The 21,631-nt window shown below is 43.8% G+C and overlaps 1 protein-coding gene across 2 annotated transcripts in view; it reads left to right on the top strand.

The window, feature by feature from the left end:
• naa25 (N-alpha-acetyltransferase 25, NatB auxiliary subunit) overlaps positions 1–21,631 on the top strand; it is a 128,633-nt gene that overhangs the window by 36,426 nt on the left and 70,576 nt on the right. The window contains exons 8-11 of one of the 2 annotated variants that reach the window (XM_068054816.1): positions 3,099–3,210; positions 5,966–6,055; positions 10,109–10,281; positions 13,427–13,593. In XM_068054816.1, the coding sequence (XP_067910917.1) occupies positions 3,099–3,210; positions 5,966–6,055; positions 10,109–10,281; positions 13,427–13,593 (542 nt within the window). The remainder of the gene's footprint in view (positions 1–3,098; positions 3,211–5,965; positions 6,056–10,108; positions 10,282–13,426; positions 13,594–21,631) is intronic. The other variant, XM_068054817.1, reaches the window with a different exon arrangement.

Genomic DNA, 21,631 nt, shown 5'->3' with positions numbered 1-21,631 from the left:
TAGCAGTGCAAGTTCCTGGCTGATATTTCTTTCTTGCTTGTATACCAATAACATTAAAGTCAATTGTGGTGACACCCACCTTTGTCCTGGCTTAGATCCGCCAACTTGGCAGATATTAGGGATTGAACCTGATCTGTATGGTGCAGTAACATCCCAAAGTGGTGCATTTGTCAACTCAACTTGTTGGGGGCACTTATTCTACTTTTCTGTGTCCCTCCAGTCATAAACCAGTCCAATTGTGAGAGTGGGTAGGTGATTTCCCGCTAGGCTCTGCCAATAATACTGTATTAACATCTGCCAGAAGATGGCCATTGGGGATGCTTGGTTTTTCCCTGTCTTCCTGTTGGGAAGTGCCTGAAGTTCGAGTCCCATTGGTCTTCACCACTGTTTCCAGCAGAGAGCTATGTTAGCTTTTGGGCACTTAGTAATATATTCTGAAGTGTTCCACTACTCCAGTGTGACAGTTTCCAGTTTTCACATTTAGTCGTTTGGTAGTACAGAACTTGAGTATTGCTGAAAATCGAGACATGTTGTCGAAGCTTTTCGTCTTGCACTCATCAGGACAATCCGCAAGAATGTAAGGGAAAACCACAACATTATACCGTATGAGAAGAGAGTACTGATTGGTTGGCAAGTGAACTCTGGTAGAGGTGTTACCATGGAGAATGCACCAATTTACAGTGACTGACAGTTAACTACTAAGCTTTGTTTGAAATTTAAACCTGGCAGCTTGACTCTGATTGGTCAAGGCATTGCCCTGAAGAATGAACCAGTGAATGGCTGTCAATTACTTTGTTTAGCTGAAATAGGTGCAATGTTTGTACACTTTCTGTCTGCAAAGAACAGGGCCCTCTGTATTAATATATGTAGCTTCAGTATGCACAAATGTGCCACACTGTGAGCCCTACTGACAATCTTAAATTGGTTGTCAGCGTAATTCTTAGCACACTGCAGATAATTAAGCAAATGTTGTCCAATCGCAGAATCACATCTAATGTTGGACACTGTTTTGAGTTTTGCAAGCACGGCCTATTTGGGTACGGCCTGTACCTTGCCCGTCGCGAAAAGCGGAAGGGACGTGTTGTTTGATACGATCTGCCAGTCTTTGGGACGTACGGCCTATATACCTAGCATCACCCTGGCATCGAAATTCATATATCACATTACTCATTTGTGTGATGGGCAGATGTCCTTTTGGCTTGGTGGCAGCATCCTGTTAGTGTTGAACACCATATGTGTTGCTACTGCATTGTAGCAGCGTGAAACAGCTAGCTTCACCTGTTGTTCAATTTTTTTTGAGGGATACATTACACTTCCAGGGTAATTTGAGGTAGACTGGGCACTTTGCAGGGTCGAAAATGACTGCCTTAGGCCCGTTCATAAGTTTGCGCGATACACAGTAAGAAATGATCTGATCAGGGTAGCCATTGTCACGCAGGATGTCTTTGATTCACCCTATTTCAGCATCAAGCTTGCATGGTGAGCAAATGGCTCAGGCCCCATTAATGAGATTGCCGATAAGACCAATCTGATAGTGCGTGGAACTGTAAGAACTCCAACGCATGTATTGACCACTGAAGGTAGGTTTGTCATAGACCGTGGTAGAGAACCCCTTAGCAGATTTCTCAACTAGTATGTCAGGGAAAGGGAGCTCATTTAACTGCTCCATTTCAAAGGTGAATTTGAGCGCAGGATGCAGCCATTAAGACGTGTAAGGAAATTATTGCATGCAGTCAAATGAGCTCGCTTTCCTTATCGGCAACCTCGTAAATAGGGCCTCAGCCATTTGCTCACCATGCAAGCTTGATGCTGAAATAGGGCGAATCAAAGACATCCTGTGTGACAATGGCTACCCTGATCAGATAATTTCTTGCTGTGTACCGCGCAAACTTATGAATGGGCCTAAGGCAGTCATTTTCAGCCCTGCAAAGTGCCCAGTCTACCTCAAATTACCCTGGAAGTGTAATGTATCCCCCCCAAAAAGTTTGAACAAGTGAAGCTAGCTGTTTCATGCTGCTACAATGCAGTAGCAACACATATGGTGTTCAACACTAACAGGATGCTGCCATCAAGCCAAAAGACATCATGCCTATCACACAAATGAGTAATGTGATATATGAATTTCGATGCCAGGGTGATGCTAGGTGTATAGGCCGTACGTCCCATAGACTGGCGGATCGTATCAAACAACACGTCCCTTCCGCTTTTCGCGACGGGCAAGGTACAGGCCGTACCCAACTAGCGCATGCTTGAAAAACTCAAAACAGTGTCCAACATTAGATGTAATTCTGCGATTGGACAGCATTTGCTTAATTATCTGCAGTGTGCTAAGAATTATGCTGGCGACCAATTAAAGATTGTCAGTAGGGCTCACAGTGTGGCGCATTTGTGTGTACTAGAAGCTACATATATTAATACAGAGGGCCCTGTTCTTTGCAGACAGAAAGTGTACAAACATTGCACCTATTTCAGCTAAACACAATAAGCTTAACCAATCAGTCAAGCTGCCTGGTTTAAATTTCAAACAAAGCTTAGTAGTTAACTGTCAGTCACTGTAAACTGGTGCATTCTCCATGGCAACATCTCTACCAATCAGCACTTTCTTCACATACAGTATAAAGTTGTTTTCCCTTACATTGGTATTCTTGCGGATTGTCCTGATGAGTGCAAGACGAGAAGCTTTGACAACATGTCTCGACTTTCAGAAATACTCGAGTTTTCACATTAACGATCTTGCGACCTCTTTGAGTGAGACTACCAACTTATTGCCATGTTAGGGTTAACTCTGAGCTATGGACTCGTGCTCAATAGGAATTAGACTAAGAATGTCCAAACTCATCCTCATTGGACTCTTGTAGCCAGCAGCTGCTCTCTAGGCTGTAACCAAAATAAAAAGAAAGTGCTGGAAATACTCAGCAGGTCTGGAAGCATCTGTGGAGAGAGAAACGGAGTTAAAATTTTATGTCAGTGACCTATTTCCAGCACTTTGTTTTTTTTAGGATTTCCAACATTCGCAGTTTTTTGCATTTATTATCCCTCTAGGCTGCGTTTGAGTCAGGGAAATAATGTTTGCATTGAAATTCTATTTTTCTCCTCAGAAAAACTGACCAGTGAGTTGCAGAGTCGAGAGATGAAATGTATAGTGCTGTACAAGAAGCTGATAAAGTGGCCTGAATGCAACGCATTGTCGAGAAAACTTTTACTGAACAAGTGAGTCGGTCCTTTTTTATTTAACAGTATTCTCAGAGGGCAAGTTTAATGCCCTTCCATTCTATGAATGATGCATTGCCTTGCTGTCATGTAGTCAGAAGGCAGGCCTATTCTAGTGTTTCTCCATAGGAGAGGTGCACCCTGAAGGATAATTGGATTCAAAGCCGAAGAGTTGGCATTTCTTACTGCCACAGGACCAGCCTCTGAATGCAAAATTTTCCTTTCTAGTTTCTTTCTGTATTTTTTCTCCAATTTCCCTCGACCTCTTGCCTTTAGAGGGGATAGTTCCATGGACAGCAGATACCTCACACAAGTTCATTTGTGACCCATGACGGTGAATACTGGCAAACTAACTGTAGTGGACACTGCAATTGTGGCTGATTGTGTCCTCAGCTAGCATCCACACAGCTATTTCTAGCAGGAGTCGCTATTCAGCGACCAGAGTAGAACCCTGGCCAATTCTTTTCTTGCTTGTTCTAGGACTGTGGCTAATTGTAGTTGCCCACTGCTGCTGCAGCTGTGATTGGCAACAGTGACTTTAGGCATCAGGGTTCTCACAAATAGAGATTTTAAGCCTTAGTTTTACAAGGATTATTTTTAAATTGTATTAATAATATCATCCTCTGGCATAGGCTAACCTAGTCGTTATACTGGAACAGCAGCTCAGATGACATGAGTTCAGAACCCACTATGGCAAGTGGAAAATTGAACCAGAAAAATAACAGCAAAAAAACTTCCAGGTTGGGGTAAAACCTAACTGGTTCACTTGTGTCCTTTCATCCCTACCCAGCCTGCCCTAGGTGTGGCTCCAGTCCCACGCTACATGGCTGATTCTTAATTCGCTCTGAAGTGCCCTAACAAGCAACCCAGTTCTGAACAATTGGTGTAATGTTCAGCAATAAATTTATTTGATGGAGCTGTGTATCTGGACAATAGTAAGGTGATTTCAGCCCAGTCGACCCTGCAAAGTCCTCCTCGCCAGCATTTCTTAGTTAGTAAAAGCAAAATATTGCGGATGCTGGAAATCTGAAATAAAAACAGAAAGTGCTGGAAATACTCAGATCTGGCAGCATATGTGGTAAGAGAAAGCGAGTTAACGTTTCAGGTCGGTGGCCTTTCGTCACAGACCTGAAACCTTAACTTGGTTTCTCTCTCTCCACAGATGCTACCAGACCTGCTGAGTATTTCCGGCACTTTCTGTTTTTATAGCAAGTTGACATAGTTGTACTCACAGCATCATATCTGTGAAAAGGCCAGTGCTTTAATATGCTTCCAAGAAGTTTAAAGCAACCACAACCAAGATCTGTTCATCAGGATATAAAGGAGTGCTGTTTGTGGCTGCTTTCATGAGTGTTGTATTCTTTGTAAGCCATGTGTTTGAGGGAGCAGGCATCTGGCCAATTCCCAAGTCTCCAGTTCCATTGTAAAGTCAATAAAAGCAAAATACTGCGGATGCTGGAAATCTGAAACAAAAACAAGAAATGCTGGATTCACTCAGCAGGTCTGGCAGCATCTGTGGAAAGAGAAGCAGAGTTAACGTTTCGGGTCAGTGACCCTTCTTCGGAACTCTGTATTTACCATTGTAAAGTCACCTGGTGGGAGGTTTGAGGATGATGATACCTGTTGATACTTTCCCTCCCTTTGTTAGGTAGAGTACTGACCTCTGATTGCTTTCTCTTCACAACTCTGACATGAAGTATCCTGAAATCAAATATTTATTAAAATCAGTCTTTTGTCTTCCAATGAATTCCCAAATTAATATTTTGACCACTTCCTCATGACAACCTAGTATTCCAGAATTCAGATTCCATTGTTAATGTATCTATTGTGGCCCTGACACTGTAGTGTCGTACAAGTAACACGTTATCGTCCTTGAACTTATTTGGCTTAAATGTACTCAAAATAGCAAATCAGAACTGAGCAGAAAGGAAATCTATCAGTGACAAAAAATGTGTTATTTCCTGCTGGCGTCTTCTAACTCATTGTGAAATGTGAAGGAATGTGGCTTCAATTCAAGTCGTGCCCACAGTTGTAATAGTTTGAACAGGGGAGGACATTTGTCTAGGAAAATTCGAAGTGTAATAAAAGCAGAAAATGTTGGAAATGTACAGCATGTTGGTCAAAATCTGAAAGAAAAAGATAGATGCTTTTCCTCTTCCAGATGCTGCCTGAGCAGCTGTGCATTTTAACATTTTCTGTTTTTATTTCAGGTTTCCAACAGTCGTGATCTTTTTAAATATATACAGTAAGTTGGCTGATGCTCACTTTTATAAGGAAAGGAGTGATATACCATATAATGAGCAATGTATTATTCTCGGGATAAATGAAATGTGTCCCTCAAGGTTACAAAGTCAGATTGTTAAATAAGAACCTTGAGCCATTTGGATGTTAATGGTTGTTTGCTTAAGGAACTTTGAAATTTGGTATGTACTTGCATATTTAAGGTTTCAGTTCTGGGGCATAGAACATTTTAAGGTTGTTTTATATTTAACACTGGTGTAGAAGTATTTTTATAGATTAATTGTCTTAGATTCAGTGAGTGTCTCAAACCTCAGTGTCACATAGACAGATTATGATTTGTTCTTGCACCTGATTGATTCAAATGTATCAATTAAATAACAAATCATAACTCAACAGAAAGGGAACCTATTAATAACCATGCAACATTTTATAATGGTAGCCATTTCCTGCTGGCTCTTAAGGACTTTAAAGGTTTGTTGGATGTGCAGTAAATGCTATTGTTGTTCTCTTCTAGCCCAGATGACTGGCAATTTTACTTATCCTACTTTGATTCCCTCTTCCATCTGATTGACGAGGCTTGGACTCCACCTGCAGAGGCAGAGCAGTAAGTAGTGTAATTTTTTTTAAAGTACTGTATTCCTGTAAAATGAATTAAAATTATTGTTGTGGGCAGACTGTGGTTTAGTGGTAATGTCAGAGGCCCAGACTAATGCTCTAGGGGCACAGGTTCAAATTCCACCACAGCTGGTAGAATTTCAATTCAAATAATTAATTTTTAAAAAATCTTGAATTAAAAGCTAGTCTCAGTAATGGTGCCATGCAACTATCGATTGTTGTAAAAGCCTATCTGGTTCACTAATGTCCTTTAGGGAAGGAAATCTGCTGTCCTTACCTAGTCTGGCCTACATGTGACTCCAGAGCCACAGCAATGTGGTTAACTCTTAACTGCCAATTGAAATGGCCTAGCAAGCCAATCAGTTCAAGGGCAATTGGGGATGGGCAACAAATGCTAGTGTTGTCAGCGATGCTTACATCCCATGCAAGAATTTTTAAAAATTACATAACCTCCATAAAATAGAATCAGAACACCTACTTTCTGAAGTAGGGAGGAAAATACATATTTAAGCTCTACAATGTACTTGAATAATCATTTATTGCATTAAGAAATGTGGGTATATATTTTGAAATGGGGCAAATTCCCATTACATTCTAAGGTTGTATAAAATAACTTAAAAATTTTAATGGGTTTTCAGCATACCTAAAATAATTGTATAATATTTCCCCAAAAAAGACTGTAATAATGATATATAAAGTATACTACCCCTGGGAGCATGACACTGTTACGGGAGTGGAGAGGATAGTGACCATCAGTACAAGCCCATGCTGTCCCGGGTACAAAGAGATAAAAGAGGTAGGATTGAAAGCCTAGATATTCATTCTTAAGGTGGGGACAAGGCAAACATCTGCTACTCTGGCTTTCACCCTAGGTAGGTGCAGTGGCAAGCAGTCTATTATCAGTAGGTGTTACAGATTTCGATCTAAGTGGCACCGATTACCCCTGTAAGCAGATCTCGCACCTTTTGCGTTTTGTAGTTAACTGCCCAATATCCACCAATATGATAGCGTAACTTGGGAGATGAAACATTACATTCCATTTGTTGTACAAACTGGATAACATAAACTTCAGCCCACTTGCGCTTCCAGCAGTGAACACTGTGATAAAACAAAGTCTATGACAAATGAAGAGGTTGGGTTATTTTTCAGAATACACTTGACTGAACAACAGTAGCAAATCTAGAAATTTCCAATTTCTCCAACAATGCTTCCATAACACACAATAACAAAAAAAAACATGCTGGGCTATGCTGAAAAACAGATAGGATCTTTTATATTTTTATTTTGGGTTCGTTTCTGTTGGGAGAAAAACTAATTTGTGTAATTTTATTTTCCACCTTGGGCCAAGAATTGCTGTCTTCCAGTCTTTGCTGGACCTGAACATGAGTTTTTCTCTCCTTTTTGTTAATTCTGATCCCAGCAAATGGGATTTGTCATGTTCTCTGAGGAACTGCCCCTGCTCAGCTCAAATGAATTGAATTACCTCAACTAGAATGGGTGTGAATGATCATTGAAATGTACAAACTAATTTTCATTGTCTAAATTACGCTGGTTCAGACACCCCATTTGATAACAAGTCACCATCTTCCAGCCTTGCTGTCCTGTGAATTTAACTCAGAGCTAACATTTAACTGAATAGCAGCATTTTTAACATGTATGTCATGTAAGGACCCTGGTGGTAGCATAGTCAGCAATCCTGAAATATGATGGTGGGTACATTTTCTTCATGTGTCACAGGAAAACTTACTACCTTTCTTGGATTTCCATGCATTATCAATGACATCCACCAGAGACACACCATAGCTGACCATAAGGAGGATTGGTCCTAGCGATTGTGTTTCATTTTCTGTCCCTGCCTGTGTGCCACATAGCACACTCGAGATTAGTAACTCAAGATAGGAATGATTGTAAGCTTCCTGTGCTTCATGTTGGATTGTGTTGGGACTACAACTAGTTGCCATATTAAATATTTTTAAAATATATTTAATTTACCTCTTAATTGATAAATTGCATTTACTACTTTCCACTTCCCTTTCAATTTTTCGATGCTTTCTTGATACCATGGAAAATATCTGTTGCCCTCTAGCTGAGCAGTAGGATTAGCTACCATTAGGAACATAGGATTTAGGAGCAGGAGTAGACCATTCAATAAGATCATGGCTGATCTGGTTGTGGTCTCAACTCCACTTTCCTGTATGCCCCCCCCCCAATACCCTTGATGCCCTTATCTATCAAAAATCTATCTAACTCCACCTTGAATAAATTCAATGACCCAGCCTCCACTGCTTTCTGGGGATGGGAATTCTGCAGACTATCGACCCTCAGAGAGAAAACTTCGCCTCATCTCCATCCTAAAAGGGAGACCTCTTATTCTTATGCTGTGTCCCCTAGTTCTAGTCTCCCCCGTGAGAGGAAACATCCTCCCGGTAATCCACTCTGTATCAAGTCTCCTCAGGCTCTTATATGTTTCAATAAGATCACCTCCCATTCTTCTAAACTCCAATGGGTATAGGCCCAACCTGTTCAATCTTTATTCATAAGATAAGCCCTTCACCCCTGGAATTAGTGAACCTTGCCTGAACTGCCTCTAACACAATTATATCCTTTTTCAAATAAGGGGACCAGGACTGTACACAGTATCCCAGATGTGGTCTCACCTAGGTCCTGTACAGCTGCAGTGAAACTTCCCTACTTTTATACTTGATTCCCCTTGCAATAAACACCAACATTCCATTTGCTTTCCTGATCACTTTCTGTACCTGCATAGTAACCTTTTGTGATTCATGTACCAGGTCACTCAGATCTCTCTGTACTACTGAGTTCTGCAATCTCTCTCCATTTAAGTAGTATACAGCTTTTCTATTCTACCTGCCCGGGTGGACAAGTGCACATTTTCCCATATTATATTCCATTTGCCAAATTTTTGCCAATCACTTAAGATATCTATATACCTTTTGTTGACTCTTTACCTCCTCTTTACTTACTTTCCTTCCTACTTGATGCCATTGGCAAATTTAGCTACCTTACATTCAGTCCCTTCATCCAAGTCATTGATATAGATTGTAAATAGTTGAAGCCCCAGCACGGAACCCTATGGCACTATACTAGTTACAGTTTACCAACCCAAAAAAGACCCATTTATCCCTACCGTCTGCTTCCTGTTAGTCCTTTAAGCATTTTAATATGTTGCCCCCCCACACCATGTGCTCTTATCTTGTGTAGTAACCTTTGATGTGGCACCTTGCCAAATGCCTTTTGGAAATACAAGTGCACCAAATCTACAGGTTTCCCCTTTACCCACCTTGCTTGTTAATTCCTTGAAGAACTCTAATAAATTAGTTAAACACAAATTCCCTTTCAGAAAACCATGTCGACTCTGTCTGATCCCATTTTCTATGTACCTTGCTATAATCTCCTTCATAATGGATTCTAGCAATTTCCCTATGACAGATATTAGGCTAACTGGCCAATAGTTTCCTGCTTTCTGTCTTCCCCCACCCCCCCACCCCCACCCCGCCTTTCTTGAATAAAGGTGTTACATTTGCTATTTTCCAATCTGCTGGGACCCTTCCAGAATCTAAGGAATTTTACCATAACTTCTGTCAGTGCTACTTCATGAGCAGAAATGCTGTTCAGGGAGAGAGTGAGAACTAGACTATCCAGTTCACATTTCCATCCAGATCTGACTGTTTTCATCTTTTCTTAACTCGGGTATATGTCAACACACTTGTCATTCAGCTAAATCAGAATCCACTTCACTACATATTGCACTCTTTCTATCCTTGTCGTAATGCTAGAAGTTCCTGAATGGCCCATTAAAAAATATCAGCATTTTCCACTGGATGCTCTGTGTAGCATAATTTTTTTTAAATCCCTTTGTGTACTCTGTTGGTAGTTTGAAATCAAGTCTTCTGTCCTGTTTTCTGTTGACTATTAGCAAATACGCCCCAAAAATGTTGGTCACATCAGATGTATGCCCCAGTTAGTTTTTTTATGCAGTGTGTAGTACCAGCAGCAAAAAAGTGTTCTTCACTCTTCATAGCTGTCCAGAGGGTCCAGTCACCTGCCTTGTGCAAGAAGCCATAATCTTTGTGGAGGAGCGAATTTTGAATGAGGAACCGAAGGGCTCTCGCCGCCTGAGGGGACCATACCTGGCTAAACTTGAATTGATAAGACGGCTGAGAGAGAGGGGTACCAATGATGAGCACAAACTTGGTGAGTGGTTCATAGTTTACTGGATGTGAATTCATCCCATTATCAACATATCAAAATAAAATTATGGAGAGTGAGGAGAGATGGTGGGGGAAATTTCTTTACACACAGGGTTGATGGAGCATGTAATACCCTACCACAGGGAGTGATTGAGAAAACATTTAACCATGTTCCTGTTCCTGGTTGTTATCCATTGATCCTTGTTGAAAAGTGCACATGTTGACATCCAGTGAGGCCAGGTTTGCGTTTAGCTGTGATGCCCTCCAAGATCAAGTAGCTTGCTCACACTCTATATCCATGTTTTGTGGGCCTAAAGCTAGTTTAGGCCAGGTACAAGAAGCTTTCAGTAGCTGTGGAATATTGTACTTGGGCATGGGCCATAGTTTTCAGAGACAAAAAGAAAGAAATCACGTTTATATACTGCCTTTAATGCCCTCAGGACATCCTAAAATGCTTCTCTCATTATTTTGAATTGTAATCAACGTTGCAGTTTAGGCAAATATTGCAGGCAATTTGCATGCAACAAAGTCCCACAAATAACTGAGATAAATCACCACTTAATGTTGGCCAGTACACTATCGTTTACCATCTTCTCAAAAGATGGCATCACTGGCACTGCAACATTCTTTCAGTACTGTACTCATGTCTCTGGAATAGAGCTTGAACCCACAAGCTTCTGACTCAGGCAAGTGTACTGCCACTGAGCTAAGGCTGATGCCTAAGGAAAGCAAGTGAAAAATGGGAGGGAGACCCTCATACATAAATAGCACATTGATTGCAGAGTTGTGGCTCTCTTCTTATTTTGGCACAATGTAGGGTCTGCAAATTTATCCACTGAGCCATTAACTTAATCAGATGTAAGGGTGAGGGCTTGCCCCGGTACCCAAAAATGCCTCAAGAGTCGGATGTCTTGTACAAACGAGCGATCTTTTATTATGAGCATGCGAGGAGAAGTCCTACTCTCACAAATGATTGTAGGCATTCTGCTAGTACATTGTTCCGATAGTCATTTTATACAGTTTTACAGGAGGTTTACTTGATAAACTTTTTCTTAATTGCATCATCTCCCATCTGTTTCCTTCCCTGATCTCATCTTGCCTTGGTTATATTATTCACCTAGTCAACCTCTTGATTACCCTATTCAAAGGATTCGGGTGTCTCCCTCCTGAGCTTGTTATCTTCTGATTAGGTATTCATATAATTTGGATGTCTCCCTCATAGCCTCATTACCTTCTGATTAGGTATTCAGATAATTGACTAGTCTGTGGGACAGCGCTCCCAACTTTGGCACAAGCCCCCAGATGTTAGTAAGGAGGACTTTGCAGGGTCGACAGGGCTGGATTTGCTGTTGTCGTTTCCGGTGCCTAGGTCGATGCCGGATGGTCCGTCCGGTTTCATTCCTTTTTATCGACTTTGTAGCGGCTGAGTGGCTTGCTAGGCCATTTCAGAGGGCATGTAAGAGTTAACCACATTGCTGTGGGTCTGGAGTCACATGTAGGCCAGACCAGGTAAGGACAGCAGATTTCCTTCCCTAAAGGACATTAGTGAACCAGATGGGTTTTTACAACAATCGACAATGGTTTCATGGCCATCATTAGACTAGCTTTTAATTCAAGATTTATTAATTAAATTCAAATTCCACCTTCTGCTGTGGTGGGATTCGAACCCATGTCCCCAGAGAAATACCCTGGGTCTCTAGGTTACTAGTCCAGTGATAATACCACTAAGCCACCGCCTACCCTTGTACCATCTACAAGATGCACTGCAGCAATGCACCAAGGCTCCTTAGACAGCACCTTCCAAACCCGTGACCTCTACCAACTAGAAGGACAAGGGCAGCAATTACATGGGAACACCACCACCTGCAAGTTCCCCTCCAAGCCACACACCATCCTGACTTGGAACTATATCGCTGTTCCTTCACTGTCGCTGGGTCAAAATCCTGGAACTCCCTTCCTAACAGCACTGTGGGCGTACCTACCCCACATGGACTGCAGCGGTTCAAGAAGGCAGTTCACCACCACCTTCTCAAGGGCAATTAGGGATGGGCAATAAATGCTGGCCAAGCCAGCGATGCCCACATCCCATGAATGAATTTTTAAAAAAGTGTGTGTGTCTAGCAGGCAAGCTATCTCAAGTTACAGGGATCTAAATTACTCCAAGTATCCCATGGTTCCCTATGCCAGTCTCCCCTACACAGATCAGAGTCTTGACTCCTAATCTGTGCTGCATTTGTTGATTACAGTGTAGTGGCAGTAGAGTACACTCAGTTGTCCTTCTTTGAACAAGACAAGTAATTAAACTTTCTTCCATTTTCACTAGAAGCAGCAAATGACATTATGTCAAATGCATAGTGCGGTTCTTTCCATTAAGATTCTCCACACCCAACATCTGAACAGTAATTCCTAAACTAGAAGCACCATTTCAATTCGTTAGGTGAAGTCTACACCCATCAAGCTGAGATTCTCAGTTTTCAGCATGTTCCCAGTTTGTCTTTGAAAAAGTCCACCTGAACAAACAGTTTGGATCTTGGTTTACTGCATCATTAGCATCTCCAACAATGCCACACTCCCTCTAGTCCAGTGGAGTTTCAGTCTTGATTATATGCTCAAGTCCTGCAGTCAGGCTTGGCCCTACAGCCTTCAGACTGAGGCAAGTGAGCCATCGTACTCTAGCTTCAACGTTCAGATTGTGCATACTGAAAGATTTCACCAACTTGGAATATTAGGCATTATTGATTTGGTAATCACTCCCACCTTTATATGTTTTATGTTTTAGTTTTGGAGATACAGCACTGAAACAGGCCTTTCGGCCCACCGAGTCTGTGCCGACCATCAACCACCCATTTATACTAATTCTACACTAATCCCATATTCCTACCACATTCCCACCTGTCCCTATATTTCCCCTACCACCTACCTAAACTAGGGGCAATTTATAATGGCCAATTAACCTATCAACCTGCAAGTCTTTGGCATGTGGGAGGAAACCGGAGCACCCGGAGGAAACCCACGCAGACACAGGGAGAACTTGCAAACTCCACACAGGCAGTACCCAGAATTGAACCCGGGTCGCTGGAGCTGTGAGGCTGCAGTGCTAACCACTGCCACTGAATTCATTTATTCTATATTTCTCTTATTACTGCTAGGGATTCCAGAGGAGCTGATGTTCCAGTACTTTGAGAGGTTTGGGGATAAGCCTTGCTGTTATTCTGACCTGAGAATCTTTGTCGATCTTCTGTCACTGGAGCGGCATACACAGGTGAGACCGGGAGACTGGCAGAGTCTTCATTCGCTCAGACTGTGCTACAGTGAGGTGAGTGGGTAAGTGCACCCAGTGGCCTCAGCATTCAGTCAGTATATGAGTTGCTTGCCTCCTTGTACATTTTGTAAAATTAAAGACGATCATTTTTAATTGACGCGTAAAACTGATTCTTCCCTCCTGTAGTGCAATTCAGAAGAAAGTTATATACTGGTTAAAAGCAAATTCAGGAAAGTTTCTGAACCTGAAAACTTATGAAAATGTGACTTTACTCTAGAAGGCCATGGATGCAGGATCAATTGGGGTGATTAAAATAAACCTAAACTCATATTGGGAAGTAAGAGACATGGATAGGGCAGAGGAACTGGGATTGAAAAAGATCAAGAGCTACGTTGACTGTCATGATGGTGGAGTCCTGTTCTTTTTCCTATGTTTATTTGAAAGTTTACACTTAGTGCAATGGAACTCTCATTTATTCTATGGTGTAATATAGTGGTGAATTGATACATTGTACCAATGCAGTGTTGCTACTAGGACTTAAATGAAGACTATTTTTTCTGTATTCTGTTCATTTAAACTGTGGAAAAGACCCACCAGTATAGTTAGTTTGTAAGTTTTGTCCTTCCAAATTTAGGTTTTGTCTAGGGAGTATATTTGAGCTATAGAATGCTGAACTGAAGTACTGAGATGCTGAGCTAAGAGTATTACATGAGATGTGTTAGCACAAGATTATAGCATCACACTTTGATTTGCCTAAGGGGTATTGGTGCTGATTGAACCTATTCATAGTGCAGCAAGTTGTCTACATAGTGAGGTTTCCCACTAATCTGGCACTAGCTTGCATTGTTTTCAGAGTTTCATTTATTCCCTTGTTTTGGAAAATGTCGTTGTTCCCTGTACAAAAAACACCATTGATTCTAAACTGCAGTCTGCTGGCAAAGAGCCAGTAAACCAAATCAAAAAGTCACTTTAAATGTCTCACAAATCCAGAAAAGCTTATGGCTTCTTCAAAATAGAGTCTTAGTCCATTACATACACAGGCCACGTTTTTAATCAATTTATTTTAATTTTTTTGCCCATCAAAGCAAAGTCTGTCATTATTGTGAAATTGGCCAATTGCGTATTTCTGGCACTTAGTCTCAGCCATAAGTATTCTTGGTCAAGTATGAGTCTTAACTTTGCACTGTTTCATATTATCTCCTCTCTGTCCTCTGTTTGAGTTTCTGTTTCTTCTCTCATTTCTGTCATGCTTTTATAACCTAGAATTTCTTTTGTGTTCTTTTGAATGTACACTTTGGTTGCCACTTTGGACCTAAGCCATTATTTCTATCACTTCTTAGTTTTATTGGCTGATCCTTCTTTACTTTCTGTCCTCCCTCCTCTTGCCTTCACCAGACAATGCTGCCTTTGATCTCTTTCTTCTCCCTCCTCCAACTCTTACACCAGTGCACCATTATTACCCAGTCTTCCATCCCTTCTGCCCCCCTCCCAGGTATGAATCCCCCCTCTAACAAGCCCACTCATTTGGTGATGGATCAGGAAGGAAGACCCAGGCGACGCAATGGTTAGCACTGCAGCCTCACAGCTCCAGCGACCCAGGTTCAATTCTGGGTACTGCCTGTGTGGAGTTTGCAAGTTCTCCCTGTGTCTGCGTGGGTTTCCTCCGGGTGCTCCGGTTTCCTCCCACAAGCCAAAAGACTTGCAGGTTGATAGGTTAATTGGCCATTATAAATTGCCCCTAGTATAGGTAGGTGGTAGGGGAAATATAGGGACAGGTGGGGATGTGGTAGGAATATGGGATTAGTGTAGGATTAGTATAAATGGGTGGTTGATGGTCGGCACAGACTCGGTGGGCCGAAGGGCCTGTTTCAGTGCTGTATCTCTAAACATAAACATATATCCCCGTCCACATGGTCCTCGATATATTGATACCAGTCCTTGTTTTTAATCACCCTGCTGAAAAGTGACTGACCTCATCATGGACCAATGGCAGATCTGAATATGAGCCACCTTGATGTGATTTGAACTTACACTTTAGTTTGCAACATGTTGTTATAGATTTACAAAAGCAAAATACTGTGGATGCTGGAAATCTGAAATAAAAACTGAAAATGCTGGAAATATTCAGGTCAGGCAAAATCTGTGGAGAAACCTTTTCCTTTTTGGCCTCCTTGTCTCGAGAGACTATGGATAAGCTCCTAGAGGTGGTCAGTGGTTTGAGGAGCAGCGCCTGGAGTAGCTATAAAGGCCAATTCTAGAGTGACTGACTCTTCCACAGGCACTGCAGGTAAAGTTGGTTGTCAGGGCTGTTACACAGTTGGCTCTCTCCTTACACTGCTGTCTCTTTTCCTGCCAACTGCTGAGTCTCTTCGACTCACCTCTCTTCAGTCCCGCCTTTATAGCTGTCCACCAGCTCCCACGACTTTTGGTCAATGTCGCAAGACTTCATGTCGCGTTTGCAAATGTCCTTAAAGCGGACACATGGATGGCTGGTGGGTCTGATACCAGTGACGAGCTCGCTGTACAATACGTCCTTGGGGATCCTGCCATTTTCCGTGCAGCTCACATGGCCAAGCCATCTGAAGTGCCGCTGGCTCAGTAGGGTGTATATGCTGTGGATGTTGGCTGCCTCAAGGACTTCTGTGTTGGAAATACGGTCCTGCCACCTGATGCCAAGGATTCTCCGGAGACAGTGAAGATAGAATGCGTTGTCCAGGCCTCTCTGCCGTAGAGCAAGGTATTGAGGACACAGGCTTGAAACACTCGGACATGTCAGTACGTCATTTTCCCACACCCTCTTGGCCAGTCTGGAGATTAGCAGCAGATGCCTTTCTCATACGCTTGTTGATTTCTGCATCGAGAGACAGGTTGCTGGTGTTGGTTGAGCCCAGGTGGGTGAACTCTTGAACCACTTCCAGAGTGTGGTCGCCGATATTGATGGATGGAGCATTTCTGATGTCCTGTCCCATGATATTCGTTTTCTTTAAACTGATGGTTAGGCCAAATTCATTGCAGGCAGCCTGTTGATGAGTCTCTGCAGACACTGTTCTGTGTGGGATGTTAATGCAGCATCGTCAACAAAAAGGAGTTCCCTAATGAGGACTTTCCGTGCTTTGGTCTTCGCTCTAAGACGGGCAAGGTTGAACAATCTGCCATCTGATCTTGTGTGGAGGAAAATTCCTTCTTCTGAAGACTTAAATGCGTAAGAGAGCAGCAGTGAGAAGAAGATCCCAAACAGTGTGGGTGCGAGAACACAGCCCTGTTTCACACCACTCAGGATGGGAAAGGAGTCTGATGAGGCACCGTTATGCTGAATTGTGCCTTTCATATTGTCATGGAATGAGGTGATGATACTTAGTAGCTTTGGTGGACATTCGATCTTTGCTAGTAGTCTGAAGAGTCTGAGCCCACTTGGTCTCTGCTGACAAGGTCAAAGGCTTTGGTGAGATCTATGATGGCAACGTAGAGGGGCATCCGTTGTTCGCGGCATTTCTCCTGTAGCTGGCGAAGGGAGAACAGCATATCAATAGTGGATCTCTCTGTTCGAAAGCCTCACTGTGCCTCAGGGTAGACACGCTCAGCCAGCTTCTGGAGTCTGTTTAAAACAACTCAAGCGAAGGCTTTCCCCACTATTCTGAGCAGGGAGATTCCATGGTAGTTGTTGCAGTCACCGCGGTCACCCTTGTTGTTATAGAGGGTGATGATATTGGCATCGTGCATGTCCTGTGGTACTGCTGCCTCATCCCAGCACAGGCAAAGCAGTTCATGGAGTGCTGAGAGTATAGCAGGCTTGGCACACTTGATTATTTCAGGGGTAATGCCATCTTTCAAGGGGCTTTTCCGCTGACTAGAGAATTGATGGCGTTACTAAGCTCCAATTTTGTTGGCTGTTCATCCAGCTCATCCATGACTGGCAGAGACCGGGCTGCATTGAGGGCGGTGACATCATTTTCCCTGGAGTACAGTTCTAGGTAGTGCTGCACCCAGCGGTCCATTTGCTTGCTTTGGTCAGTGATCGTTTCCTCTGATTTAGACTTGGCGTGGCGTGGGGGAGGGGGGTGGCGATCTTGACGGTTGGCCCAAAAGCTCTCTTAATACCGTCATACATTCCTCAGATGTTTCTGGTGTCAGAGGCCAGCTGAATACGACTGCATGGGTGTTGCCAGTAGTTGTTTGCACAGCGCCTGGCTGTTTTTTGCGCGGTGCATCTGGTGACTTTAAGTGCTAAGGGTGTTAACTCGCTGGGGGCTTTCTTGTAGTTCAGCAGTGCAGTGTGCTTAGCGGCTTTAGCTGGTTCCATCTCTTCAAAGTGAGGTTGAAACCAGTCTGAATTCTGCTTCTCACGTTTGCCAAAGGTGGTCATTGCTGAGTCATAGATGGCCTCTCTGATGTGGGCCCACTTGATCTCTGCATCCCCTGCAGAAGTGTTTTGAAGGGCTTTTTCAAGCGAATTGAGAAACTTTTGTGACAGCTGTGGGTAAGAAATTCTGTTAGTGTTGTTGTGCGGACGGCCATTCTGCTTGGAGTAATGTAACTTCTTTGGTTTGAGTCTAACTTTGCTGCACTCCAGGGAGTGGTTGGTGTCACAGTCCGCCCTGTGGAAGCTGCATGTGATTTGGATACTGTTTATAGAGGCTTGCCTTGTGACGATGAGGTCCAGCTGGTGCCAACGACGTGATCTTGGGTGTCTCCATGAAACCTGGTGACAGGGTTTAGTTTGAAAGAACGAGTTGGTGATGTAGAGTTTGTGGTAGGTACATGACTCCAGCAGTCTCTGTCCATTCTCATTCATCCTTCTAATGCCATAGCGTCCGAGGCAGGAGGGCCCCAACCTTGGCGTTAAAGTCCCCCAGCAGGAACAAATGTTCAGTATTCGAAATGCTAATAATATTATGGAGTTCCTCGTAGAACTGGTCTTTAACTTCAGGTGGGGAGCAGAGTGTTGGAGCATAGATGCTGAGTAGGTGTACTAGACTAGAGGTGGTGACCAGTTGGATGGATATGTGTTCCGAGCCATTTGTAGGTGGCTGTATCATGCTGAGCAAAGAGTTTCTGATGGCGAAGCCCATTCCATGCTGTCTTGGTTATTCTGGATCCCTACCCTGCCAGTAGAAGGTGTAGTTTTGCTACCTTAGTGATCCGCTCACAGGGAGGCGTGTCTCCTGAAGTGCTGCAATGTCCACATTGAGTCTACTGAGCTCGTTGTTAATGATGGCGGTTTTCCGAGAGTCGTCAATTTGTGTAAGGTTTTCCGACAGGCCAGGGCACACAGTTCTGACGGTCCAGCTTGCAAAACGAAGGGCTGGTACCTTTCCTTTTTTTGTCGTGCTGTTTGGTGCGGTATTACAGTCCACTTGTCAGGCAATGACCCTGAGCTCCAAGCACCCATTGAAGCGGGTGGACTGTGACGGGACCAGAACCTTACTGACTGGGGGCTGCCTGGTTTGAGGCGGGTGGTAGCTGTCCAATGAGATGCGACAACGTCTCCCTCCGACAAAGGCAACCCGTGGTGCCCAATCTCCATGCCAATTGAGCTGGACTTAAAACCGATAACTGCTGCCTTCCGTTTTATTTTGGTCGCTGTGAGGTGACTATGGAGTGACTTCTCCATGGTGCATGTCTGGGCGGAATGTATGGAGGTTGTGAGTTGCCCAAGCATCAAAACCCTCCTCTTGGCCTTCCTAGTGGGGTCCAAAGGAGTGCAGGGCACGATGTTTGACGCCAGTTTGGCTGCAGGAACTGCCGGAAACATGCCAACGGTGACACATGACCGCCTTAGGGGCTCTGCTCCGTATTTTCTGTTGGGGTTTACTCCCTTAGGCTTGGTCTCTCCCGAGACGCCCACAAGGCAATGGGGTTGTTAGCTTGTATCCCTGAGCAGGGGCCCCAACAAGTAGAGTACACACTATAATTCTGGCCTGTGATAACAATATATTAAAAAAAAACTGAGCAAGTGTTGGGATCCTGCACTGGATGGGGACAGGTTAGTGAAAGGTTTTTCCAAGGGGAGAAAGCTAAAAGCCACAGACTTCCAAAGACTTCACACCTCCAAGCTGGGGATACTTTACCCGCTTCCCCCTCCTCGGCCTTCAGCGGGGCAGCAGCCGCTCCTTCATCTGCTCACTGATGCTGCTCCAGTGACGCATCTGCTGCAGCAGCGGCCTTGCCTCCCGCGGGTGGCCTTGTTTGAAGGCCCGGGCCAGCCAGCTCCCGCAGCCGGTCCTCCAAACACTCGGCCTGACTCTAGGTTGCCGCCAGCTGCTCGTTGAGTTGCAACACGGAGCTGAGGAAGGCGGGGTCAACCTCTTCCCCAGCCTCCTCTTTCTCCTCCCAGGCCTCTTTAGGTAACTCCAGCCACAGCAGGTAGAGATCCCGGGACAGTGGCAGTGATAATGCCCTGTACGCCTCTGTGGAGAAACAAGTAACGATTCAGGTCAGTGACCTATCGTCAGAACAGGAAAAAGTTAGAGACGTAACAGGTTATAAGCAAATCTGGAAGCAGGAAAAGTGAGGAGTGGGAGAAAAGAAAAAGGAAGGTCTGTGATAGGGTGGAAGGGGAGATGAAATGATACAAAAGATGATAGTGCAAGGCAAAAGGAGGTGGTAATGAGACTGGTGGAAGTGTAAATGGGAGCTCGCAGAATCATCAGCAACAGGTGCCATCTGAAAAAATTGGAGGCAGAGGTGTTATGATCTGAAACTGATAAACTCAATGTTGAGTCTGGAAGGCTGTAACGTGCCTAATCTATGAATTGCGTTGAACCTCATTGGAACAGTGTAGTGGGTCAAGAATGGGAGTAAGGTAGAGAATTAAAATGACAAACAATTGGAAGTTCGGGGGCATGTTTGCGGACTGAACGGAGGTGTTCCGCAAAGCAGTCACCCAATCTGTGTTTGGTCTCCCCACTGTAGAGGAGACCACATCATGAGCAGTGAATATAGTATAGTAAATTGAAAGAAGTACAAATAAATGGCTGTTTCACTTGGAAGGAGTGTTTGGAGCCCTGGACAATGAGAAGGGAGAAGATAAAAAGGCAAGTGTTGCATCTCCTGTGCTTGCATGGAAGGTGCTGAGGGAAGGAGAACAAGTGTTGGGGGTAATTGAGGAGTGGACAGTGATGCTGCAGAGGGAATGGTCCCTTCAGAATGCTGAAAGGGGAGGGGAAAGATATGTTTGGTGGTGGCATCAGGCTGGAGGTGGCGAAAATGGCAGTGGATAACCTGTTGAATGTGGAGGTTGGTGGGGTGGAAGGTGAGGACAAGGGGCATCCTATCATGATTCTGGGAGAAGGGGAACGGGGTGAGAGCAGAGGTATGGGAAGTGGAATGGACATGGGTGAGGCCCCTGCTACTCACAGCGGAAGGGAATCCTCGGTTGAAGAAAAAAGGAAGACCGATCAGAAACATTGGTACGGAAGGCAGCAACATCAAAAAAGATGTGATGGAGAAACTGGGGGAATGGAATAGAGATCTTGCAGGAAGCAGGGTGGTAAGAAGTGTTATTTTAGCTGTGGGAGTCATTGGGCTTATTGTGGATGTTGGTTGATCGCCTAGCCCCAGAAATGGAGACAGAAGTCGAGGCAGGAAGAGTTGGAGGTGGACCATGTGGATGCAAGGGAAGGGTGGAAATTGGAAGCAAAGTTGATGAAATTTTCCAGTTTAAGCAGGAAATGGCACCAATACAGTCATCAATGTACCAGAAAAAGAGGTGAGGGAAGGGACCTGAGTAGGACTTGAACAAAGAATATTCCACATAGTCCGCAAAAAGGCAGGCATAGCTAGAACCCATACGGGTTCCCACAACAACACCTTTTATTTGGAGGATGTCAAAGGAGAAGTTGTTCAGTCAGGCAAAGAAAGGTGATGGTGGTGGGCTCATTGGGCTTCCATACAAGGAAGAACTAGAGAGCCATCCGGGTGCAGGATGGATGTGTAGAGAGATTGGTTATCCATGGTGAAAAAGAGACTGTTAGGGCCTGGAAACTGTTAAAAGTGGCAGAGGGATTTGGAAGAGTCGTGGTTTTCGGTCGGAAGAAACTGGACAAGAGGAGAAAAAGTTGAGTCGAGAGAGGAAGAAATTAGTTCTGTGGGG

The sequence above is a fragment of the Heterodontus francisci genome, chromosome 23 (assembly GCF_036365525.1).
Source record: "Heterodontus francisci isolate sHetFra1 chromosome 23, sHetFra1.hap1, whole genome shotgun sequence".
NCBI lineage: Eukaryota > Metazoa > Chordata > Chondrichthyes > Heterodontiformes > Heterodontidae > Heterodontus > Heterodontus francisci.
Note: the sequence above shows the minus strand (reverse complement) of the source record. Positions and strands in the feature narration are given on the sequence as shown.